Raw genomic sequence first — 26,836 nt, forward strand, 5'->3', positions numbered from 1 at the left:
ATTTCTATGTCACAAGTTATATAATAAATTTCATACATCCATATGCGCATATGACAGATCTGTAACTGTTATAAATAACTATATAATCTGTTCCCCATTGGTCATTGTTTCAGAAGTATTTCCTTATCTAAACAGAGAAACAGAATGGCCAAGGGCAAAAAAAGTAAGGGGCGCAGAAGTGATTTCCTGCCAGCTTCCTCGTTGAATTTCCTTGTGAAATTCATCATAGCATCAGAAATCTCTCCTTCCCTTCCCTTGGGTGGGGGAAGGATCAAGGGATTGTAAGACTGCCTGGGAAACTGTCGTCAAAAGTTGAAAATGAAGATCATGTGATTGCAGCAGTAGCCCAGCAGTGCAGCAGCAGCCAGTAACACTGAAACAACCACAATTTCCCCAAATTTCATTCCCTCAAGAGTCATGGGTCCCGGATTTTGGGTGCATTCCATAAGTTAGCTCATTTGAGGTACCTTGGTTCAAAAATGGTTTTCCTAGGATACACCATTTCACCCAGTTAAAGTCATGAGAACAAGAGTTTTAATAGTATATAGATTGTCAGCATAAGAAATGAAAGAGCATTATCACTTCACCTTCTACAAACATGGCAACTGAGATGTTTGTTAAAATCAAATCAAAACAAGCCTCAACAGTAAGGAGCTGAAGGACACTTCCTAAAGATTACAATGAAGGAGACTGACCTTGTTTTTCTTAACCATGCAATTATACATCTATCTGTTTAAACAAGCATACAGGTGCTGTCAGATCTCAGGGCACAAATTATGACAGATTAAAAAAACATCATCCAAGAGCAAAATATTATTCGTATTTCAATATGTCTAGAACAGAAGTATCAAACATTTCCAAAAAAGGTGGTTTTTTTGGTGAGAGATAACCCCTCCGCTCCAGTTTTGAACATCAGTACCCATTAAGCATGTGCTGCAGTTTTTTATATACTGAAACACTTTATCTTAAGATCCTGGTCTAAGTTCACATTACACAAACCACTGCAGTTTGGAAAAATTTTTGCTCCTTTGATATTGGTGCTCAGAAAGCAATTAGCTGGCTTAGTTGGTCTAAGATACAGCTCCAAGGGCCTATCGGTGACCCCAGCCAGCTACCCAGCCCCACTGTCTTTCCTGGCTTTTACTGTAACCTTCAAATTACTGTTTCAGTTAATAAAAATAATACTTATACGTATACTTCCTATATTTATTTTTGTCTGCTACTGCATAGTCACCACTACTTTATAGTTATAACAGGCTTTTTTAGTTTCAATATTCACGCAAGGTAAACTTGAACTTATGCTGTATCTTTAGCACTTGTTAAGTGGCGAGGTTCCATTTAATATCAAAAATACTAGATTTTGGATAATAGGAAAACCAAATTTTGTGGATAGTCCAGAAATGCCTATTTATGATAACTCTTCTCTAGGAACAACTGGTTGGAATGCACAAGCCATACAACCTTTACGCCATACCTTACAGAGTTTATCTGGTTCCAGCACTCTCTTCTTTCTCATAGCAAAGCCTCACTGATGAGCAAGAGAAAATCCATGATAATGAGAAACTACCAGGAAACAACAGCTCCAAAAGCTACTATATACTTGTCCAGGTTTTTCTCATCTGTGCTTCACATGTCTACTGATAGGATTTGCTGGGTTACAGAGGCATGCAGGGGGAAAAACACCACCCACATACAGTACATCAGCATACAGAACAACCACAAACTTGCCTCAATCTTATATCAGCACTTTCAAAAAACAAAACAAAAAAAATGCAGACTTTACAAACTTTGCTGCTGGCCTATTCTTAGCTTCCCTGTGTTGCTCTGAGGTTTTCCAGGATGAAGAACAGAGCGAAAAGTTTCTCCTGTGCTCTTATCAATTTACGGGCATTGAACTTGCAGGAAATGAGCTTTTTGAAACTGACTGTTTTGGTTCGGTAAAGATAAAAGTTACAAATGTGAATGAAATCAATTCATTACAGAGTCTGTCCAACTTGGTTTTAATAACTGTGTAAATAGAGTTTACAGAATATGCAGAGACAAGATCATTTGGTTCTCCTTTTTTAACAAGATAGCCTGCAGACCACATGGGAACTGTGAAAGAAATAAGATTCAATCTACTGCTTTCTGATAAATTCAGAGAAGTAATCCTTAATGACAGCATGGGATGAAGATACAAATGTATTGGTTAAACAATTTTGAAAGGGTTGAGCTGTCAAGATTTGAACAACCGTCCAGAGATTTATAAACCAACTTAGCCTTGTCCCAGAATTAAAATAATCATCAAAATAGGAAACCCATCATTGTTGTTGTTGTTAGTTGCGAAGTCGTGTCCGACCCATCGCGACCCTATGGACAATGTTCCTCCATGCCTTCCTGTCCTCTACCATCTTCTGGAGTCCATCTAGGCTCACGCCTACTGCTTCAGTGACTCCATCCAGCCACCTCATTCTCTGTCGTCCCCTTCTTCTCTTGCCCTCAATCTTTCCCAGCATTAGGCTCTTCTTCAGTGAGTCCTTCCTTCTCATTAGGTGGCCAAAGTATTTGAGTTTTAGCTTCAGGATCTGGCCTTCTAAATAGCAGTCAGGGTTGATCTCCTCTAGGACTGACCGGTTTGATCGCCTTGCAGTCCAAGGAACTCGCAGGAGTCTTCTCCAGCACCATAGTTCAAAGGCTTCAATTCTTTGGCGCTCAGCCTTTCTTATGGCCCAGCTTTCACTGCCATACATTGCAACTGGGAAGACCATAGCCTTGACTATAGGCACTTTTGTTGACAGGGTGATGTCTCTGCTTTTTAGTGTGCTGTCTAGATTTGCCATGGCTTTCCTCCCCAGGAGCAAGCGTCTTTTAATTTCTTGGCTACAGTCCCCATCTGCAGCGATTTTGGAGCCTAGGAAAATAAAATCTGTCACTACCTCCATTTCTTCCCCATCTGTTTGCCAGGAATTGAGAGGGCCAGATGCCATGATCTTGGTTTTCTTAATGTTTAGTTTCAACCCAAGTTTTGCACTCTCCTTCTTCACCCACAACAAGAGGCTCTTTAGTTCTTCTTCACTTTCTGCCATTAGAGTGGTATCATCTGCATATCTTAGGTTGTTGATGTTTCTTCCGGCAATCTTAATTCCAACTTTTGATTCATCTAGCCCTGCCTTTCTCATGATGTGCTCTGCATATAAGTTAAATAGGCAAGGCGACAGTATACAGCCTTGCCGGACTCCTTTCCCAATTTTGAACCAATCAGTGGTTCCGTGTCCAGTTCTCACTGTTGCTTCTTGGCCCGCATATAGATTTCTCAAGAGACAAATAAGATGGTCTGGTATGCCCATCTCTTTAAGGACTTGCCACAGTTTGTTATGATCCACACAATCAAAGGCTTTAGCATAGTCAATGAAGAAAGAAGTAGATGCTTTTCTGGAACTCTCTAGCTTTCTCCATGATCCAGCGTATGTTAGCAATTTGATCTCTAGTTCATCTGCCTCTTCGAAATCCTGCCTGTACTTCTGGTAGTTCTAGATCCACATACTGCTGGAGTCTAGTATGTAGAATTTTAAGCATAACTTTACTAGCATGAGAAATGAGTGCAATGGTGCGATAGTTTGAACATTCTTTGGCACTGCCTTTCTTTGGAATTGGAATGTAAACTGATCTTTTCCAATCCTGTGGCCACTGTTGAGTTTTCCAAATGTGCTGGCAAATTGAGTGTAGCACTTTTACTGCATCGTCTTTTAAGATTTTGAATATCTCAGCTGGAATACTGTCACCTCCACTAGCTTTGTTGTTGCTCAGCTTTTCTAAGGCCCACTTCACTTCACATTCTAGGATGTCTGGCTCGAAGTCAGTGACCACCTCATTGTGATTATCAGGGACGTTAAGCTCATTCTTGTATAGTTCTTCTGTGTAATTTTGCCACCTCTTCTTAATCTCTTCTGCCTCTGTTAGGTCCCTGCCATTTTGGTCCTTTATCATGCCCATTTTTGCATGAAACATTCCTTTCATCTCTCCAATTTTCTTGAAAAGATCTCTGGTCCTCCCTATTCTATTGTTTTCTTCTATTTGCATCATTAGAATGTTTTATTTCCCCTGTCAATTATCACTTTATAACAATCATAGGTTTGTAGGACTCCAATTTTAATCAGAGGCTGAATCTAAAAAGATGAATTAATCTGTCTCACTGGTCATTTTATTATCTGGCTCACCCTAAAGCTGATATTGGCCTTGAAGATCTGATGAAGATACTTACCTTCTTCCTGCTGTGAGGCTTCATACGGTTTCTTACGTACGAAGGGGAGAAAAGAGTCTGCATATAGAAGCAATGATTTATCATTCTCTTTCCTAATGTTACTATTCTAAACAATATCAGAATTTGCTTTAACTTTTGAAAAGCATGTGTGTGAAGAAAAGCATGCAGCTGTGGAGTTGGAGGGGACCACAAGTATCTTCTAGTCCAATCCTCTACAATGTACAGGTAAACCATTTACATAACTCAAGAACGCTGAAGGACGTTAACCATACATTCCCCATGCTACATCTGATTCTGCCCTCAAAGAGAGATAAAGGCACTAGTTAGTCTCCAACAACCTTGCACAAAGAAAATTTCACACATCAGCACACTATGTGGATGATTACTAAGTGGGACACAAGATTTTATACCAGGCTAAGAATAACTCCACTGGCTACTGTATTCTCATAGCACATTTCTAAAGATCAGTCATGGCGTATAAAACTGGTTAGCTAAGTATTCAAAATAATTCTTTTTTTAGCATTAACCACCCCAGCCATTAAAACAAATCTTCAAAACTTTGCTTCTTCTGCCAGTTAAGTACGTAAAATTATTCTTGGCCTATTCAAGACCAGAATCTTCTCTCTAGTCCCCTACTACTTTCTCTAGAGTCTTGTGTTTTCTAAAAGTGGAAATAAAAGTAGAAGTGAAATTTTAGAAGATGGAAACTATTGATGAATGAATTTTTGTTTCACTAGCTTTCTTGCTTACAAATCATGTCTGAAGGAAGGAAAGTATACTTAAAGATGGGAAGAACAAGCATGCTGATAGAAGAAATATGTTAAACTGCCTGAGAAACCCCAACTAAGAAAGGTCAATGCCTTGAACTGAGAAAAATGTTTAAGGATTGGAGGGGAGAAGAGACATTTAATTGCACAAGCAAAGCAAAGCAAAACTAGCAAAGATCCTCAAGCTTTTCTCAGTCAGTCTTGATCATCCAAGCGCCTATTAATCAGGAATTGGCTTACTCAGCAGCAGGTTCCAGACACTACTGGTTAAATTAACTACTTTATTGTAGTTAAGAATTAAGCCATATAAACACCATATTCTGTATTTGTTCCCTGCAATATATAGCTACATACACATCAAAGCTTTATACAGATACATAGACTGTGTGGTTTACTTCAGGGTTTAAATTCTAGGATTTTTCCTCCTTCCTTTCTGAGTCAATACCCATTCTTTCAATAGGCTTTGAAGGCACCCAATCCATGTTGGCATAATAGTCCTCTCCACCCTAGGAACTGTGGCTTCCTGTTCATCAACTTCACTCTGTACAGAGATTGTGTCTTAGAATCCTAACACTGAAACTCTGAGAAGTCACAGCCTTCAGTGCTGATTGGAAAGAGCACAAGGGAAGATGGCAGCAAAGGCTTTTCTATTTATTTCCATGGACCATGGCACTCTGTCAGAAATGAGACCCGATACAGGCATGGCTCAACTATCTGTCATATTTCCTTCCCAGGTTTCCCCCCCCAGTCTATACTTTTAATCATCTTGCTTGATGCGGAGTTACCTGAAACAAAAAGTTTTGCAATTAATTGGTAAGTCATTTGGTTGAAAAAAAAATACATTAACTGAGGTAATTTTTTTCACTGAGTAAATCCAAATAATTCATCTACATCGTATCAATTTTGGAGCAAATATAGGTTCTGCCGGACAGGTAATAGTGGGCAGAATAACAGATGGCAGCAATACTTGGAGGGAAGGGAAGGAATTATGGACAACTATAGTTCTGTCAGTTCTGACAGGATCTGAAAAATGAAAACAGTGAAACTGAAAGGGAGAAGCTTACAGCAATTTTAAGGGGGCGTGGGGGGGGGAAAGCACAAGGAAAGGATATTGGTGTATCATAGATAGGGTTGCTAGGTAACAACTGAGAGATCCCCAGCATGCCTTCATTCTCTGATAAAGCAGGGAGACAAAGCATTCAAGGTTTCCTTTGAATTTTTTTTCTTTCCCAGGAGGGCATGGAGAACATGGAAAAGTACATTTTATGAGGAGAGTTTGGAGAGAAAAAGCTGTTCAAAGGAAGAATCACATTATAATATAACTTATAGTTATAATATATATAGTTATATAATATAATATAACTATAATATAATGTTACACCTCTGCTCCGCGAGCTGCATTGGCTCCCAGTTGTCTTCCGGGTGAGATTCAAGGTTCTGGTAATGGTTTTCAAGGCCCTACATAGCATGGGTCCGGAGTACCTCAGGGATCACCTGCTGCCGGCGTCAACTTCCCTCCGCCCTGTGCGTTCCCACAGAGAGGGCCTCCTCAGGGTGCCACCGGTCAGAGAATGTTGTCTGGCGGCCCCCAGGGGGAGGGCCTTCTCTGTGGGCGCCCCGGACTTATGGAATCAGCTGCCGGTTGAGCTCCGGACGGCGCCTGACCTTTGCTCCTTCCGACGCGATCTGAAGACCTATTTATTTGAACAAGCCGGCCTGGCCTGATGGGGGATGTGTTGGGGTTTTTATTGTGGGTTTTTTTTATACTATTATTTATTGTTTTAGCTCGGGCTTCTATTTAATTCTCTTTTAACTTTTGTACTGTGTATTTTATATGTGCCCTGTTCACCGCCCTGAGTCCTTCGGGAGAAGGGCGGTATACAAATATAATAAACTTAAACTTAAACTTAAACTTTTGAAGAGCAAAATTGGGGGGAAAAACCTGCACAAGAGAAGAATGGGTATTTCCATTTTCCCCAATCTGAGTCTTCCAGCTATATTGGAGTACAACTCTTGTCATCCCCATTCAGTATCACGACCGATGGCAATTTTTTAGAGAAGGATGAGTGGATCAGCAATTGCATCTATGTTGTATGCACATATGCATTAGGGTAGTGCCTCTATTTTTAAACATCACAAGTTTTGAAGCTGCAGAACACTTCAGTTTGGATGAGAGATTAATTTTGTTATATTGTAAATATTAATTTAATCCAAAAGTGATAAAAATTGCAAGGTTTAACTACCTTGATCCTATAAGGTGATAAGAATCCTCATTACTCCTAACTGACAGTGGGAAAGAAATATTATTAACAATTCTAGGGGCTTTTAGAAATGCCTCTGCACAAACTTGTCCATACAGTCAATTAACAGTTTTCCCATGATACCTAACAGATACTTTATTATTGTTGTCAAAAAAACATCTCCCTATTCCAGGTCGTTGGAAAGGATTAAATAGGTGGATAAAAATGGCAAATCCAGTCTAAACATGTAGCTTATTTGATTTTCTGTGTTCAATCAAAAACAAAATATTTGCATAAATGCATTCTAAAAAGGTGGGAATGTATGGGTAAAAACAGGGAACAATGTATGCTGGGAAATTGTCTGGTCCACCTTGACTTTTTCTCCATAGAACATTTATAAATTAGCTTCATAGAGATCCTATAAAGATAAGGACCATGCACATACTTGTAAAAATGTGACCCGCAAATCAGCACAGGGATAGTGAGATAAAAGAGCAACTTTGTAATGAGTTGTGTTTCTACTGCAGCATGATTTCTCAGTGCCGAAATAGTATTGTTTCATTACACACATATAGCTAAAATTAATTCCAGTAGCATAGGTTTCCATGGCTACGTAACCTTGCAATGGTTAACATTTTTACCAAAGGAATATTAGTCCTATTTACTTCTAAATAAAAAAACCATGTCGACAGTTATGATAATTAAAGATTATGAGAGCCAGTTTGGTGTCTAGCATCAGCCTAGAAACTGGAAAATCATGAATTCTAATCCCACTTTCAGCACAAAATCATTTGGATGACTTGAGCCAAACACTGTCTTACAGCCCTAGGAAGGAAACGATGGCAAACCACTTCTGAAAAATCTTGCCAAGAAAACTGCAGGGATTTGTCCAGATAGTCACTAAAAGTTTATACTAATTCCATGGAAAAAAATTGTTTATTAAAATTGTTGGTCCAGTTTTTATGCATCATCTACACACTTCCAAGGCAGCTACTAGGGAGAAATTAAAAGGATAATGTATTATTAAAGTTCAAAATAGAAATAGAAAGCAGACCAGCCAGAGACTAGCAGATAACCATACAAATTCGAATGAATTCTGGGATATAATACTCAGCTTGTAGCTCATTAATACAAAACTTTAAGTGTTTTGTTAAACAGTTCATTAAAACAAACATTTTATGAAATCAAGCCCATCTGAAACCAGGAATCCAAATGCATTCCTTTCAGGGATGACTGATATATTTTGACTCTTAAAACATGATCCTCCCCCCCCCATCAGTCTTGTCCTATCTGTTACACTGACTGTATCAGTTAGAGGATCAGCACATTCCAAGTAATGTGTGCAGTTGAAATTGTGTAATAAGATGAAGCCCTCTCAACAGCCCATTATAGGTCGAGAGACCCTGTGATGGGTTAGAAAGAAGTAAAAACAAACTTGTCATTTTTCAACAGATGGTAATTTCCAGCAGAATGGAAAGTGATAATCTCTGGTAGCTGTAGATCATGCTGAGCCTTCAACCCTTTAGGACAGGGGTCCCTAGCCCCCAGTCCATGGACCGGTACTGGGCTGCAGCATGCCAGCAACCAGTCCACACAAACAAGCAAAGCCCTATCCATGGGATGCAGGCAGCACACAAAACCAAGCACTCTCCGGTCCATGGAAAAACCTTTTTCCATGGAACCAGTCCCTGGTGCCCAAAAGGTTGGGGACCTCTGCTTTAGGATCATTTCCTAAACTCATTTACATTGAATGTATTTCTTGCAAACCCAGTTCCTGATTTTGAGTCAAATTTGCAGCAAACTCTCCCCCCCCCCCCAAAGAACTGTGCTCTGCAATAAAAGATCTGTGTTGGTGTCAAAAGCAATGAAGTCATGCCATAGCTCTAATAAACTTGAAATGCCTATATAATAAACTTGTGAGAAGATTAGCAAAATTTTCATTATTGTGCATGAGAAGAAGGCTGGATAATTGTTCAAGGAAATTCTCTATTATTTTTAATAGAAAGCCACTGGGCTCCTTTGATCATGTGGGAAGAAAAAGATGATCCACTCATAGTCTGAAAGAATGAAACACAAATGTAAAACTTCTACTGCAACCATTGCCACTGCAATGCAGACTCACACCAAAATAGTGTGATTAAAATAAAATGGAATGAGTAATACTGACATTAGGACAATTGCAGCATTATACTCAAAAATGGAAGTGTTTTTATGAAATTGCAACCCCCCCGCCCAATAAAAATGATAGAGCCACAGAGTTCCATTGCCACAAGGCAGGAAGCTCAGAAGTAAAAGATGCCAACTTGCAGAAACACATGGCTGAATCTTCAGATCGATTCTGTCTCTAAGCAATCTGGTACCCTCTTGCATTTCAGCTCCCCCCTTTCCATGACAGTATCTATCACACGGGAGACAGCAGGTTTGGAAGGGGGAACCTTCGTAGGGTTGTTGCTATAGGTAAAATAGGAGGAAGGAATATCATTCTGTTCTCTGAAGCACCTGAAGGCAGGACAAGAAGCAGTGGATAGAAGCTAATCAAGGAGAGAACCAACCTAGAAGGACAAATTTCCTGACAATGAGAACAATTAATCAGTGGAACAACCTGCCTCCCAGATGCTGTGGGTGCTCCAACAATGGAGGTTTTTCAGAAGAGATTGGACAACCATTCTGAAATAATATTCCTGTTTGAGCAGGGGGTTGGACTAGAAGACCTCCAAAGTCCCTTCCAATTCTGTCATTTTGCTCTGTTATTCTGTTATTAAGTATGTTCTTTGTCTCGAGTTATTTATAAAAATGTTTAAAGCTGGGATATAAATAAATGCGTCAAAGCAGCATCTGCTCTGCAAGGCAGCTTATTTCTTACCTAGATCAGGACAGTGTTGCCCTTGACAATTTCAGAGAGAATTCTCATTGATCTTTTGGAAACCAAGTTATATTTAATGTCATACTGACATATTCCTTCAGAGCAGTATTCCTTCAGGCAGCATCTATTTCCTGCCTGAAACTGCAGGGGAGAAAAGAAATGAGAACCCTATGTGTATAAAACAATTTTACTACATAATAATCATTTTTAGAGAGTACTTTAGTACTCTGTCTGAAGAGACAGCCCTAACTTTTCAACTTCAAAAGAAATTCAGAGTTGAAATTCCATGCATCCAAATTAATGGATTGTATTATCAGAGTTCAATGATAAATCAAACTGATATCAGACTATGCATGAAATGTATGATTTTGGCAATATATAAATCAAACAAAGAAATAAGATATCTATAATCAGAGAACAAAAAGGACAGGACAGAATGACTTTAAGGCAACAGAAAAATGGCTGCTTGGGATTAAGGATGCTCACTCTCTGTAGGCCTCTGCATTTAGTCCATAGCTGTAACTGCATCAGCCGCTAATGCTGTTGCTAATGCTTAATGCTACCGAGGGCTTCAAATCAGTTCTACTCTTTAAATATATGCATTTTTCAACTTAGGAAAGATAAATACGCATCATCTGCATAACCTTTCTCTTTGGTTTCTTAGTTTCTTTTCTGATTTCCCTCAATCAAAGTCAGGCTCAGAGCACTCCCAAATGAAGTACATAGTATGACCATCAAACCACAAGTCATTATGCAATTATTCTACCTCCTTTCTCATGTTAGTATTTTTTTTGTAAATAGAAGGAAAACAAGAGGCAATGAAAAAAGGGCTATAAATTAAACTGTTACTGCAATTTAAAAACATTCCTAAGGTGGTATAAAATTATTTCAACCCTCAGCCCTCCCACCAGACTTCAAAGATTTTCCCGCGCTGTCTGCATCCATACCTCCTTCACTAGTTCCATCAGAAACATTTTATGCACACATATATAGATTCATTGAGACAAACAGGGACAACTGGGGAAAGCCTTCAAATCGTCTACAGTGAACTTTCTGAAGAATGTTTCTGCACTCATGCCAATGTACTTTGCAAAGTGCCCCTTCTGAATGCTTTGCTCATGATATGTATTTAGAGGTACAGAGAGACAAAGTTTTGAAATCCCTGGAGAAGGAAAAGGAAAAAAATTTAAAAAAAGAACCACTATTCCCTATTTCCATTCCAAGTCCTGTCTTTTCTTCAAAGAAGAGGGGGGGAAAATAGAAGATAAAATGTTTTCTTATAGCACCATGTGTAAAATAGCCAAGAATGATATTCAGATATTGAAACTTTTGCTCCTCCCCAAATGATCTCTGATCACAAGGCAGGCATTTATATACAAGATTATTGAACTTCCTATGAACTCTGACACCTTAGCGGCACTTTTTCACAACAGAAGGAAGCAGCCAGTGGTTTCCTTGCATGGGTGCTGTCTTGTTCACTTTTGCAGAAACAGACATGTCCTTCTGCTAATTTGCCAGACAACTGGACAGCAGTCTGTTTATTTCTATTGGCTACAAACAAGAATGTTATCTCTCTTAGTGCTCAAGGAACATACAAAGCAATGAAGTCCCCCTCCCAGTTGTATTGAATTCCATTGAATTCTAAGAACTCTGCTTATTATAATTAGATTCTTTTAATTGAAAATGTATGGCCAAATCAGAACACATTTAAATGTATGAATAAATCACACTTTAACATTTAATATGCAAGGCATGACTCTAAGCAAATCAGATTATGTATACTTTTTCTTAAAATAAACTATAAAGGATAGTTTAATATTTTCCCTAACATCTTTTTTCCCCTCAAAGGAAAAATACCAGATACTAATGGAAGCTCTCAGATACTTGACTCCTATATGTAAATCAGCTGCAAGTAAAGCTTCATTAAGAAATCTCTTTCTGGATTTTAATTTCTTCCTTCACTTTGGTCATAATTTATTTATTTATTGATTGATTATTGGGACTTATATGCCGCCCTATCTCCCGAAGGACTCAGGGCGGCTAACAACAATAACATACAATAAATACAGAAGTTAAAATAAAAATTAAAATTAAAGGCCCCTGTACAATAAATTAAAATTAAAATTACCGTATTTTCCGGCGTATAAGACGACTTTTTAACCCATGAAAATCTTCTCAAAAGTTGGGCGCGTCATCTTATACGCCGAGTCGTCTTATACGCCGGAAAATACTATTCACCTCTCTGATCTTTTCTGCTGGATAGTGGGATCGCTGGGTGAATGGAGGTAGGCGATGGTGACCCGTGGTTAAGCGGCCAACAGCGAACGGGTGATGGAAGGCAAACTCTTGTCAGATCATGGGGTGGCTGTTGCAGCCGCCGCCATTGCTCTCTCTAGGACTGGCCATGCTGGCACTTCCAATGCTGGCTGTCAGGTCCCCGACGAGAGGATGGGCAGGCGGTCCCCAGAGGCGTGCCGCTCAACAGTAGGAAGGGAGCACCTTTGCTCCCGCCGAAGCACCGCCTGACCCGCGCCAACCAGAAGAATCGCTTGCCCAGTCACAGAGTGTGGAACTGAGAGCAGCAGCGCACCAAGCGAGAGAGCTCAGAGGAAAGAAGGCGAGGCGCCCATTTGGCGAGGAAGGAGCAAAGCTGGGCAAATCACAGAGCAGGCGGAGCAGGGAAACGTTACAGGGGAAAAGGGGGCGGGGTTTAAAAGGCAAGGCGGGCGGGACGTGGAGATGTTGTGTTAGAAGTAATGGAGGAGGCTCCGGGCGCTTTCTGGATCGGATTGTGCGAACTGAGGGTGCCGCTACAGTCCTTGTGTTTCCCAGGGTTGCCTGTCGTGCCAGAGGTATTCCCTGTAGCCCCAGATTCTTTAGCTCCCCACTTTCCTTAATTCAGGTGAATTTTGTGCTCCGTGGAGAAACATTAATATGCAAATGCCGTTTGTTTAACCGCGCAAAACACGGGGGAAACCTTGGTATTTGGGAATGGAAAGGCTTAAGCCTTTTCATTTCTGTTTTATGCACGGGCTGGGAGGGTCACGAAGTTTACCTCTTTTATTTTAGCAACATCGTGGCACTTATAAAAAAAGGGTACTAACGCTAAACGAGTTGTTAATATGCAGATTGTGTGCCAGGAAGTGAAATATTGAGTTATTAGCCCAAACCCTATAATTTAACACGAAAAGTAGGGGGTCGTCTTATACGCCGGGTCATCTTATACGCCGGAAAATATGGTAAAATAAATTAAAAATTAGAGTTAAAAATTAAAAACATAATTAAAATCCCTGTCAGTCCAGGTCAGCCAGGTGGAAAAGGAGTGTTTTGAGGCCGCGGCGAAAGGACTGGAGATCTGGGGCCATCCGAAGCTCAGGGGGAAGTTGGTTCCATAGGGCTGGCGCTCCCACAGAGAAGGCCCTTCCCCTGGGGGTCGCCAGCCGACATTATCTAGCCGACGGTATCCTGAGGAGGCCTTCTCTGTGTGAACGTACTGGGCGATGGGAAATCATTCCCGGCAGCAGATGGTCCTGCAAGTATCCCGGGCCTAAGCCATGTAGGGCTTTAAAGGTAAGTACCAGCACCTTAAATCTCACCCGGAGGGCAACCAGTAACCAATGCAGCTCACGCAGGAGGGGTGTAATATGGGACTATTGGGGTGCTCCCATCACTACACGTGCAGCTGCACTCTGCACCAGCTGAAGCCTCCGGGTGGTCTTCAAGGGCAGCCCCATGTAGAGAGCATTGCAGTAATCTATACGGGGGGTAACGAGTGTGTGGGTGACTGTGCGTAGGGCATCTCGGTCCAGAAAGGGGCGCAACTGGCGTACCAGGCAAATCTGGGCAAATGCCCCCCTAGCCATGACTCCAATATGATCTTCAAAACTGAGTCGTGAATCCAGGAGGACACCTAGATTGCGTGCTCTATGAACGGGAGGTAACATCTCTCCTCCTATAACCAAAGATGGAACCTCTTGGACTAAACGAGATGCCGGTACGTAAAGCCACTCAGTCTTGGCCGGGTTGAGCCGAAGCCTGTTCTTTCCCATCCAAATCTGTACCGCTTCCAGGCAACGGGACATCACATCGAGGACATCACTGGGTTGGTTCGGGGTGGAGATGAAAAGCTGGGTATCATCAGCATATTGATGATACCTCACCCCGAAGCCACGGATGATCTCTCCCAGCGGCTTCATATAGATGTTGAACAGGAGAGGTGAGAGTACCGATCCCTGAGGCACCCCACAACTAAGGGGCCTAGGGGTTGACCTCTGCCCCCCTGCCAACACTGTCTGCGAATGGCCCGAGAGGTAGGAGAAGAACCACCGCAAAACGGTGCCTCCCACTCCCAACCCCTCAAGACGACGCAGCAAGATACCGTGGTCGATGGTATCAAAAGCTGCTGAGAGATCTAATAGGACCAGGACAGAGGAATAACCCCTATCTCGGGCCCGCCAGAGATCATTCACCAGCGCGACCAATGCCGTCTCCGTGCTATACCCGAGCCTGAAACCCGATTGGTACGGATCCAGATATTCAGTTTCCTCCAGGACCAAAGGGAGCTGCCGTGCCACCATGCTCTCAACAACCTTCGCAAGAAAGCGAAGGTTGGAGACAGGATGAAAGTTATTTAAAATAGCTGGATCCAATGCAGGTTTCTTAAGAAGGGGCTTTACCACCGCCTCTTTCAAGGCAGCAGGGAAGTACCCTTCACTCAGTGAGGCATTGATAACTGCTAGGATCCAGCCTCATGTAACCTCCCGAGAGGCATAGACCAGCCAGGAGGGACACGGGTCCAACAAACACGTGGCGGCACTTAATTTCCCCATGATCCTGTCCACTTCATCCGGAGTCACAGGATCAAACTCTTCCCAAATGTTCTCGGCCAAACTCATCGTTTTCCTCTCGTCAGATACTGCCCAGTCAGAGTCCAGACCAGCCCGAATCTGAGCAATTTTGTCCACCAGATATTTACTAAATTCCTCGGCCCGTTCTTGTAAGGGGTCCTCTCCCGTCCCTTGATTTAAAAGGGAGCGGGCCACCCTAAACAGGGCAGCCGGGCGGTTATCTGCGGACACAATGAGGGTGGTGAAGTAAGCACGCTTTGCCACGTCCATTGCCACAAGATAAGATCTAGAAAAGGATCTTAACTGTGTTCGGTCAGGCTCGGACCGACTGGCTGTGTTCTGCTGGACCCCGATTACACCATGGGTCTTATTTGGTGGACTCCCCTGTGTGTTTTCTCTTCCCATCCATCCCAAGAAAGAAAGCCTCAACCGCTTTCCCTTCTGTGATTAAAAATTCAACTCTTTTAGGCCTCTTGTCACTTGGGCCAAAGGACAAACTAAATAGGATTCTTCTCAAATTTCAGCAATTAAAAGAGAGGGAGAGGGAATGCCAGCCATTCCCCTTTCCTCTACTGAGCCTGTAAACAATCACAAAACTAAAGTCCAGCCTTTCATGACAGCTTTGAACCAGCAACCACAAAGTGGTTGGTTGAAGGTAAACAGTAGAGACTGGCAAGGGAATGAGAAGCACAAGAACCCAGAACAGAGGTATTTGCAAAAGAGAGAATGATGCATAAACATGGACCACAGTGATTCAAGAATAGAAAATACGACTTTTGAAGCAAAATCAGAAACCTGAATAGAGAGTGCAGATCAAAGATGGACTGGTGTTGTTATAATCCATTTCTACCATCTCCAAATAGCAGCTAGAGCATCTTCATGCTGGGACAAATGCAGATCTGCCTAAATCAACTAGGGTTTCCAAACACCAACTATTCAACATATAACCAAAAATTATTTTTCACCCTAAATCAGAAACAAGTTGTGGAAGGGGTTTTTTTGAGAGGTAGGGCTGGGGGCTTATGCCTCCTGTTTTGCTGTATTGTTGTCTATGATCCAATTCAGAAGAATAATGAATATTAAGAACACTACCAGTTCATAACAGCCGCATGAATATACACTATGTACAGTACATGTTAACAGTCATTCTTGGATCTTTCAAAGCATATACTCATTGTCACTACATTAATATACAGAATATATACTTGTTATACTATGCCTCAATCTACAATATGACGAGGGAGGGAGAGAGGGAGGGAGGGAGGGAGGGAGGGAGGAAGGAAGGAAGGAAGGAAGGAAGGAAGGAAGGAAGGAAGGAAGGAAGGAAGGAAGGAAGGAAGGAAGGAAGGAAGGAAATTAAGCAGATAGCCTTTGGGGCCATTTAATAAGTCAGTAACCAAATGTTACAGAATGTATAATCACACAAAAGACAGGAACTTCCATGCATTGAATAAGGCTGGCAAAGTATGCGTTAATAAACTTTGGGAAAGAAGTCCACATTTTTTAATAAGATAAGGAAAATAAGGTCATGCAGGGGCACAACAAGTTTGCTTCTTTGCCAAAACATAGAAAATGACATCCTTGCATCCAAGACCATAACTTTGATGAATTTTATTATGGTCCCTCATGGTGCTGTTTCCCAAACATGGCTCCTCACTCATCATGGGACCACATAACCTTACCAAGTCTTATTTTCTCACCTGCTTCCCCCTTCTATTTAGAGATGACTCAAATTATGCTTCTCCTTTGGAAGAGTTCATGCCCAAGAAACACTTTGCCTTACCCAGGCAGAAGGAAGAAGGTTGTACTTACAAAGACTCCAAGGAAAGAGTGGAGCAGCAGTATCTTTTTCTCAGCACAGGAATCAGAGGAATGTGGCATGAGGAGAAGCTTTACTTATAAACTGGTGGCGTAATTGTTGCAGAGGGAAACTCCTCATCAAGTACCAAATTTTCTGTCAACAAACTGCATGGGGTATGAGACCAGCCTCCTGACATAAACTGAGTTAAGGACTAAAAAGCTACATTTTGCTGGGAGTATGCAAAGCATTTCATAAAAGAAAAGGAAGGCATGTGAGGTGAGCCTCTCTCTAGAAGCTCAGGCTCTGAATCAGCAGCCAGTACAATAAGCTCTGGCTAATACGGAGGAGAGCAGCATGAACTCAAAGCCAAAAAGAACATACAATCTCAGGAGGCACAGGGGCCCCTTGTTCCTTCTATTTAGTCTACGCCCTGTCTCTTTTCTCTCAAGTGCATTCAGAGGACAAACATCATCACAACTTAGGTCTGAATTTGGATCGTCTTTCAAGAGAAGAATTCATAAAATAAATTAATCCATTTATTTATTTATGGCAATCACTACAAAGATACGGTAGCATGGGGATCTCTGTTAAATGCAATTATTTGAACAAAATATTCTGGCTTTAGAATATTTAAACTTTTGTCTGTAGTGGATGATCTGGTTCTTGCATTACTGATAATCAAATTGTTTATCTGAAGTAACATTGAACTCAACAATCATCCTAATAAAAGTATAGTCTGAAGAACTTTTCAAATAACTTACTAAGAATCCATGCAGGTAATAATAGTCTCAGTCAAAGATTTATATGAACATAGGCTCCTAGAATTACGGTAGCTTTCAAAGTTTCTTTGTATACCAGGGATAACCAAAGAGACATGATCATATACAAACTGAAATGCTTTTTGCACACTAGCAATCAAGTTGAAGAAACAAACTCTGACTATCATATGTGTAATAACTGTTTTTGGTTAACATACATTGTATGACCATACAATATATTCCGAGAATACATTAATTTTTTTAAAAAATAAATTCCATTGTCAATAGCCTCAGAGAAGTACATTCTCAGCATTCAAATTGCTACCTATTATTATCATTATGAAAATGCTATTTTCCCCCAATGAGATGCAAAATTATAATTTTGAGCAATATCTAGAATATAGATCAATGTCTTGGAGGCTATTCAGGTAGGGAGATGTGTGCATCCTGACACCCAAATACACTTTTTATTAAGAACCAACCTTTCGATCAATAAGCAGTACCTCCAAAAAAGGGAGCAGGCATGCGTTTCAATATATATGGATTAATAAATATTTCCTTTTAATCTTCTCTAATTCATGCTTATTTTGAGAATGATTCTCTTGATGAAGTATCCTCAAAATGTAAGGTTCCAATACAGAAAGCAGACGTTCAACTCAAAAGTTTTTCCAAGAAAAAGAAAAAAGAAAGCTTGTAAACAGTATTTTAATTACTTTCTTAGTTCTTCATTTCTCTTACTGAAATAGAAACTTCCTTTTCATGCTGTTATGCAATACACTTCCTCCTAACTGAACATGTCAAAATTATTATAGTGCAAAATATTATTAATAAGGGTAGGTGGAAGAAAGCCACCATCATTCTAATTTTAAACTACAATCAATTCACACTTGGTTTTGTATTAGTTTGTTTTATATGTGCAAATATAATAGAAATTTAGTATTAAAAACATTGATTTTCTGGGCAAGGCCAAGTGGATAAGCAAATTTTAGCGTGTCATTCATCACCATAGACTTTTTTGTTTAAACTACTAATCACTGGTTCCTGCTAGTTTTCAAACTCAGATCACTCAACAATCATCAGGATGTATTGCTCTTTTGTTGGGGTTTAGGGGAAGCTATTTTGTTCTTCATGATAGGAAATTCCAGAAGCTTCACCATCACTGTTTGTGTATAGTCCAGTCCCATATAGATGATAATTCATGCTTGGACCTGCTGGCAAATCACCACCGCTCACTTTGAAGAAAGTTAGATTACCCGATAAATGCAATAGCTTGAAATGTTTATCTGTCTACATTCCTTTTTATCTGCCTTCACTTCTTATCATCTCAGTTAATTGAAGGCAATGCTAGACAGCTTCCTGTGGTTTGGCGCCACAACACACAACTGGGAGTTCATGAAATTATTATTTCATATCAGAAACCAAGTTTCACTCTGCACAGCGGAGCCTTTCCAGTTCCCATTATCAGCAATGGAACTGTCACATATTTGAATTGTGGGATCAGAGAAGCTTAGACTACTTCAACCTTGCCTTGCTGTGACCAATCAGACTAAACTGAGATTGTCAATTTTTATGGAACCATAGAGCAATAGAATACATGGAGAAATTATCTTTATTTACTCCTATTTACAACTGTTTTCAACACTGAAACCATGTCACCCTGCTGCAATTCTAAGATGAAAGATTACTACTGAAAATAAAGATGTGTTTAGAATAATAGCCCTAGTGTAGTCATTTCAAATACGCTTTCAGGGTAAAGAACTTAAAAAAACCCCCACTATTCATCACAGTAAAGAGATGCCTCTATAATAAGAACAAAAATTCCAAAGCAATACACTATTGGCTTCTGATTTTTCTTTGAATCTTATTAAATTCCAAAACAGAATTCTTCAAATAACCACAAAGTTAACTGAAAGATCCAATCTGGGTTGGTCACCGGGACCTGCCACATTATCCTGAGACATGTATATTCCCCTTCATTGACAAAGGTAATTGTTCAACATGTCAACAAAATCTAATTGTTTGCTTCAGCCTTGACTTTCATTATAGGTAGTCCTCGACTTACGACCACAATTGAGCCCAAAATTCCTGTTGCTAAGCAAGACAGTTGTTAAATGAGTTTTGCCCCATTTTATGACCATTCTTGCTGTAGTTCTTAAGTGAATCACTGCAGCTTTTAAATGAATAACACAGTTGTTACCAAATCTGGCTTCCCCATTGACCTTGTTCGTGAGAAGGTTGCAAAAGGTGATCACATGACCCTGGGACACAGCAACCATCATAAAAACATGACAGTTGCCATGTGTTCAAATTTTAATTCAAATGCTGGGGATGCTGCAATGGGTGCAAGTGTGAAAAATGGTCATAATTCACTTTTTTCAGTGCCGTTGTAAATTCAAATGATCATTAAATGAATGGCTGTTAAGTTGAGGACTTCCTGTATTTTCCTTGGGTTTCTCCTCTGTTATGTTAGAAAAAAGAAAATACATTATCTTAAGGCTAAAATTAATGGCACTTAATGTAGGAAGGGCATAAAAGAAACAGGTGTCATCACATTTAGTTGAAATTGAATAACACACAAAGGACAAGCAGTTCACCACTTGGACTGAATTTCAAAAACTTAAACCAAGTTAGGTGTGGCCAGTCCTTAAATGAGAGACTAAACTGTAGAATAGGGGAAATTATCCCCCTGCTACCCCTCCCCCTTCCAAAGTCCTGGAAAAAAGAAATGGCGATTTATATCTGTAATTGTTGTTAAGAAAACAATACGGGACTCTCCATTTAAAGTTCAGTTCAGTTCCAGGGAAAGTTTATCTTATAATTTTCATATTTAAAATATCCTAATAAATTAGTCCAAACATTTTCAGCTGTCCCCTCTCAGATAACTGGAATTTAAAAACACAGTAGGATTGCGCAAAGATCAAAATCTGAAGGTGATATGAGTTGGAGTATATGTGGACACAGATGTAGCACATGTTGGAAATTCTAAGAAAAGTTGTATCTTTACTGTACTTTCTGCACTCAAAAAAAATGCCCTTGATTTGAGGACAGGTGTTTTGTATGTGCCCTTCAAATTTGGATCTCTCTGCCACCTTCTTTACCATATTTGATATGGATTAAAGCAAAGTTATTCCAGTTTATGTCACCTTATTATAACTATTCTTTACAAGATTATCTTGTTTCTTATATCCCATACAGGAGATATAGAGAACCAGTTTGGTGTAGCAGTTAAGAATCAAGCTAGGAACTGGGAGATTGAGAATTTTAGTCCTGCAGTGGGTACAAAGTCAGGTGGGTGACTTTGTGCCAGTCATTCTCTCTCAGCCTTTGGAAGCAGGCAATGGCAAATCACTTCTGAAAAATCTTGCCAAGAAACTGCAGGGACTACCATATTTTCCAGCCGTATAAGACAACCCCCGACTTTTGAGAAGATTTTCAAGATTTTTCGTCTTATATGCCGGAAAATACTTACATGCCAGTTGCCAAGTGTCCGACACAAGCCCGATTCAGACCCGTCTGATGCAGATGGTGCAAAGCCCTGCCGGTTCCCGCCCAACGCTGGACGGCTCCGCCAGTGCCGCCTCGAGAGGGAAGGGTGTGAGGCGCCTGCCACGGCTCCCCGAGCACTCCTTAGCAGCCGGGGAGCGCGCGCGTGCGCAGGACTGCCCTGCCGGCTCCCGCCCGACACCGGACGGCTCCGCCGGTGCCGCCTCGAGAGGGAAAGGCGTGAGGCGCCTGCCACGGCTCCCCGAGGACTCCTTAGCAGCCGGGGAGCACGTGCATGCACAGGACTGCCCTGCCAGCTCCCGCCCGACGCCAGCCTGCCCTGCTTCCTCCACAGTGAGAGGGGAGGGCGTGCCTTCCTGGGCTCGTCGACACGCCGGAGCTGAAAGGGGCTTTTCCTTCCACCCACCCTTTGGAATAAACGCAAGAGCTCCCGGGGTCTGGCGTTTGCAAGGGGGAGAGGAAGGGGCTTAGGGGCTCTTGGGGGTGGGAAGGGAGAGTCACATTGGAGGGGGGACTGGACTAAGGAGGCTTGAAGTTGCTTTGCAAGAATGGGGGCGCTCGATTGATTTATGTACTATTTTCCGGTGTATAAGACGACTGGGCGTATAAGACGACCCCCCAACTTTTGAGAAGATTTTCATGGGTTAAAAAGTCATCTTATACACCGGAAAATACGGTAGTCCAGGCAATCATCAAAAGTCCAAAACTGACTTGGAGACTAATAATAATGATAACAATAGCAACAACAACAGCCCCCAAACAGAAACTCAGCTGTTTTATTTTAACAAGCTTTGCCATCCTTTTACTAGTTCACACTGTTATTTGCTCACCTCTCCATGAATACTATTATAAATCATTTGTGGTACTTCCAGACTCTGGAAGAAAAAATAAAGAGAATTTTATCAACTTACATGCAAAAGGGGTTTAACTAAATCTGCTTCTATTCATCTTAATTGTAAGATAATAAAAGGAAGGTTAGCGGATAAATATTTTTATTAATTAATTTCTCCCTGTTGTATTTCTTTCACTTTTTGGTAAAGCACTTTTTGATATTTATTAAGAAGCCATTAGATAAATATGATCACAAGTATACCTGCTAAAGACAGATGAAGGACATTTACAACTAAAATCTCAGGTTTTTGCCATATACTAATTTAAGCAAACTCTTGAACTGGAGAAATGAATCATAAACATGTCATTGTGGTTATTTTCTTGTGTACAGCACAATTAATCACTAACAATTAAGTATCCAGTTTTTAATTTATTATTTATCCCTGGTTCTCCCCTCACTTACATTTGATTCCTCTAAGGAGTAGATGGAAAAAGATTATTTTGCTTATAAAATTTAAGGATATTCTAGTTCCGTATTTTCCCCTGAATATATTGCATTATTCATTCTACTTTGTAAATGATTATTAATGTAATAATAATAATAATGATGATGATGATGATTTTTTAATCACAGCCAGGTTATTTTCTCCTAATGAGGATTATGATAGGAAAAAATATCCTTGATTATAGCTGTTATCAAATTATGAAGAAACTATTTAGATAATTTTGGCTATATTTGATGTTGCAAATTCTGTATTTATATTTTAAAATAACCTTGATCTCTGATTCTCACACCCAAGGTAGCCACTAGCATACCTGAACAAAAGCTATCTCTTTGTTTCCCAGAATTTTTTCAGGGGCTGTCATCTGCAGTGATTTCAGCCTTATGCTACTGCTAGCAACTGAGCTACTGTATTCTCTGAAAACCTTTGCTATTTTTATTATAAAATATAAACATTCTTTTCTTGATTATTCCAAAATGACTTGGAACAGATAATCTGGGGAGGAAAACTGTGACATTCATTTAAAGGCTTATTCGTAGACAAGAAAGATACTGTATATCTTTTTACTGATCGTGCAATGATTGCAGTAAAGTTATATATAGAAAAAATATTGCTATAATTAATATTATTATAAAATACAAATACACGGTTTGCATTGTCCATAAGTTTAAAATGAACTACTTCCTTTTACAGAGAAAGAAACTAGTATCATGAAACACTGCCGGTTTCTCGTTTGCTTTCTTGCGAGCCAGCAAGTCTAGGTTATGGGATCAAAGATCTCCTCTCATTTTAGCACTAAGAAAAGTAGCAAGAGAGCTCATATTACCATGATTTCATCCCCTGAATTCTGAACTCTGTGAACTCTGCAAACAAAGGTTTCATTCTGGGGAACTACAGCCATCGTCAAAAACAATAGACCTGAAATAATACAGCATACAATTGGCTAGAAATACAGTGTTTTATTTTAATCCCTATACAACATTGCTATTCTTGAGTCACCACTCAGAAGTAAGTTTACACTGTATGAAATTAACTAACCTGTTCTAATCTGGTAGGTAGAAGCAAAGGCGTCCTTAAACTTAGCTTTTTTTAAAATACAAAGTTTATTCTATTTAATGGTTGAGAAGTTTGAGGCATAGAAAAATTCAATGAGAACTGTTGAAGATATACAAAAATATTTTTGTGACTTTCATATATGTGTCCTTAATGTATAGATATTTGGAAAAAAAACAGAAGCAAACAGCAAATGTACTAATAAAAATCATATATAGATAAGATCTGCACACAAAACCACAATCTAGCACAATTCCAATCTAGAACTCCTTAAATTCCGTTGCTTTGGAAAAGAACAGAAGGTTTCTATTTTCAAGCTATAGTGCTGTATAATATAAAGGATACACTTGGAAATGCTGTGAAATTCTCCACTGTCCTTAGTCCAATATCATGGAGTGCTAGGCCAGGGTATTTTTGCTCTTCAAAATGTCTCCCAAGGAATGTCTTTTGCCTCCACCATTCTTCTTCTTGTCTGAAAATACTCTCCTAATTTAATTCGTTTGCTCTGATTCCTGCATGGTTTGTGAATAGTGCCTCTCAAAAGAGTCCAAATGTTTCAGCTCTCTGAGCCATTTTTCATTCCTGGACAGTTGTCAACTCTGACAAGTTCTTAGTAACCCAATCTTTAAAAGGGTATGAAGAGGCAGAACCCTGAAACCTAATACAGCTAGAAGTCAGCTGGCATGAAGGAACGAGCCACAGTTGCACCCAAATCCCTACCAATGAGAAAATGCCTTGTCAGAAATGACAAGCATTGTCAGTCCTTCTACAGCAACCACTTCTTGTCTGCAGCTCAGACGGTTCATTTGAGGCATCCCAGGATTTTCAAGGATGAGAACTACCCAGTCACTGAAAACCTATGGGACGAGTTTCTATTTCAGCACATGAGCATATTGTGGCCTATCATATTATATCTTCAAGAAATTAGGACACAGGCTATGGTTCTATTTCTTTTCAATTTAGTAGGGCAAAGGTTATAGAACCAGGACTCTGTCAGTTTTTCAGAAACCCAGTTCTATGAAATCTTCCAGATGGATATGGAACAAAGTCACGGAACGAAAATACCACTTTTGTTTCCTAACATTTTTCAGTATTAAGTAAGTACTATTAAAATGACCTCTATTTCAAGTCAGTATTCTTTATAGTGCAATCAAGAGGAAAGAACTGAGATCTAGTCTAGCAAAGGAACATGATAATACATTACAGAAGGCAATTTGGCAATGTAAGTCATAAAGAAGCCCACAGAATTCCACAGAAGATTTCAATTTTCAAGTACTTTAGAAAGGCCAGATAAGAGAAGAGATAGAATAAAAACCTTACTGGAAGCACAGATTTTTGGCTCCTCTTTTCTAGCTGGTTATGATAATAAAATTATAACAAATAACTAGTATATCCTTGCTTTTTGTTCTTCTTCCTTTTTTCCAATCTGTTTCCTTTTTCTTATGTCTTTTGGACTGCAAGCCTAGATGACATTGCTGATCTTAAAAAAAAATCCATTAGGAGTCTTTTTCAGCTATAAAAAGGTCAAGTCTATCAATTCTAGTTCAACCTGTTGCAACTCTATAGAGATATCCATGCACTTTCCTGTATGTATGGATGTGATTTTCCTCTGCCTTCTTGCTGGACATGCCTCAACTTCTACCTTGTGTTCTTTATATTCCCTGAGGACTCTCATCCTGGTATTAACCAGACTCAACCCTGCTTATTTTTTAAGACCAGTCAAGGTCAGTCAGATGAGGCACTTGTAGAACACTGTATAAAATGATCATAACTCTCAGACTTCTATTTTCAGAACTGTTTGTAATGGAAGTCCAAAAACACTTATGAACTCAAGATGGTTATCTTTAAGATTAGGTTACCCAATAAACAAATAATCATTTTTATCATTAAATTTTACAAAGGAAAAGGAAAAGAAAGCAAATACAAAAAAGGGGGGAAAGAAGCAAAAATGGATTTCTATTTCTATTTTTCTTCATAAAATGATTTGGTAAATAGACTGCATAAATGGTAAAAAGGGCTTCATAAATAGACTTGGTAAACAGGATTTCATAAATAGACTTGGTTGGCTTAAACCTGCTCATGCTTCCCCCTGCTGTCTAAAATAAAATGCCATGTTTTCACCCTAGAGCAGGGGTGTCAAGCTCAATTTCACTGAGGGCCGCATCAGCATTGCGGTTGCCCTCAAGGGGCCGGGTGGGTATGGCCAGGGTGGGCGTGGCCTACTGGGTGGGCGTGGCTAGAGTGCGTATGGCCTACTGGGTGGGCATGGCCAGCTCTACATCGTTTGCATCAAGGGTGCCTATGGGGGCCTGGGCAGGAGTGGGACAGATCTGAGGGTCTCTGGCAGAAGGAGGGTCTCTGGGCCAGGGCCAAGGCAGTGGGGGACGTTCCCTCACTGTTTCCAGGATGGCTTTGCGGGCCGCATGAAACCACTTAGTGGGCCGGATCTGGCCCCCGGGCCTTGTGTTTGACATGTCTGCCCTAGAGGCAATGTGATTGCATTTCATAGCTGGATGGATAGCCATCACTTTATAATTGATGGAACATTCTTTAGAGAAGCTGGAGATGAAAAATCAATCTACTTTTTCCACACCATAAGGTAATTTTGAAGGTGTTCATACTGAAGTGCTGTTTTAAATGTGGTCCATTGCCATCAGGTAATACAGGCTTCAAACTATTCTGAAGTTGATTGGATCTTTGAAACTGGATCGATTATGACTTTAGTATCTAAAGAACTTTTAAAGAAAATTGAAAAAAGGAAGAGAGTAAAGCACAGGTGCTGTTGCCATTTTTGTTAGAATCACATTTTACCAGCAAGAGAACCAAAGTTAAACCCAGCTGCAGAGAAAAATAAACTAAACCTATTTTAGGTCTAAATTAGATAAATGCAACTAAATGTTTTATATATTTACATTGCTATTTATAAAATTGAAATAGCAGCCTAGGAGGACTCAATCCCTACATTAAATAGGGATGAAATCAGTGGTGGGATTCAAATATGTGAACAACCGGTTCTCTCTGTGGATGCCAGAAGTCCAGTCTGGGCCGGGGCGACTAAAAATTAACCACTGGTTCTGCGGAAGTGGTGAGAAATGGCTGAATCCTACCAATGGATGAAATATCTTCCCATCTCTGGGAAGAATGCTACTTCACAGGCATCATGATCCTAATCCAGTTTAAAAACAGATACACCAATTGTGTTAGAGGCAAGTTTCATCTGAATGAGTTTTCTAAATAAAGAACTAATCAAGAATATAGGCATGATGTTACTAGTGAGCTTTCAGGAGAGTTTTTTTTTATGACAAATGCATTAGATTAGATCTAGTAATATTTTTCAATGTTAAATCACAATTCATTGTTTTGTTATACACTTATTCGGGTGTACTGGATGGATGGATGGATGGATGGACAGATAGACAGACAGATGGA

The 26,836-nt window shown here is 40.1% G+C and overlaps 1 protein-coding gene across 7 annotated transcripts in view; it reads right to left on the reverse strand.

Annotated features, from left to right (window-relative positions):
* TMCC2 (transmembrane and coiled-coil domain family 2) overlaps window positions 1–26,836 on the reverse strand; it is a 63,984-nt gene that overhangs the window by 14,726 nt on the left and 22,422 nt on the right. For 2 of the 7 annotated variants that reach the window (XM_081323930.1, XM_081323926.1), the window contains exons 1-2: window positions 23,753–23,989; window positions 16,770–16,947 (exon numbers count right to left, since the gene is read on the reverse strand). The exons of 2 other annotated variants lie outside the window; for them this stretch is intronic. In XM_081323930.1, coding sequence (XP_081180056.1) covers window positions 16,770–16,838 — 69 coding nt within the window. In that variant the 5' untranslated portion in view covers window positions 16,839–16,947; window positions 23,753–23,989. Of the gene's footprint in view, window positions 1–16,769; window positions 16,948–21,850; window positions 21,896–23,180; window positions 23,463–23,752; window positions 23,990–26,836 lie in introns of those variants that run through there. 3 more of the 7 variants (XM_081323928.1, XM_081323925.1, XM_081323927.1) reach the window with 3 other exon arrangements.

The sequence above is a fragment of the Vipera berus genome, assembly GCF_964194415.1.
Source record: "Vipera berus genome assembly, chromosome: 3".
In the NCBI taxonomy this organism is placed as follows: domain Eukaryota; kingdom Metazoa; phylum Chordata; class Lepidosauria; order Squamata; family Viperidae; genus Vipera; species Vipera berus.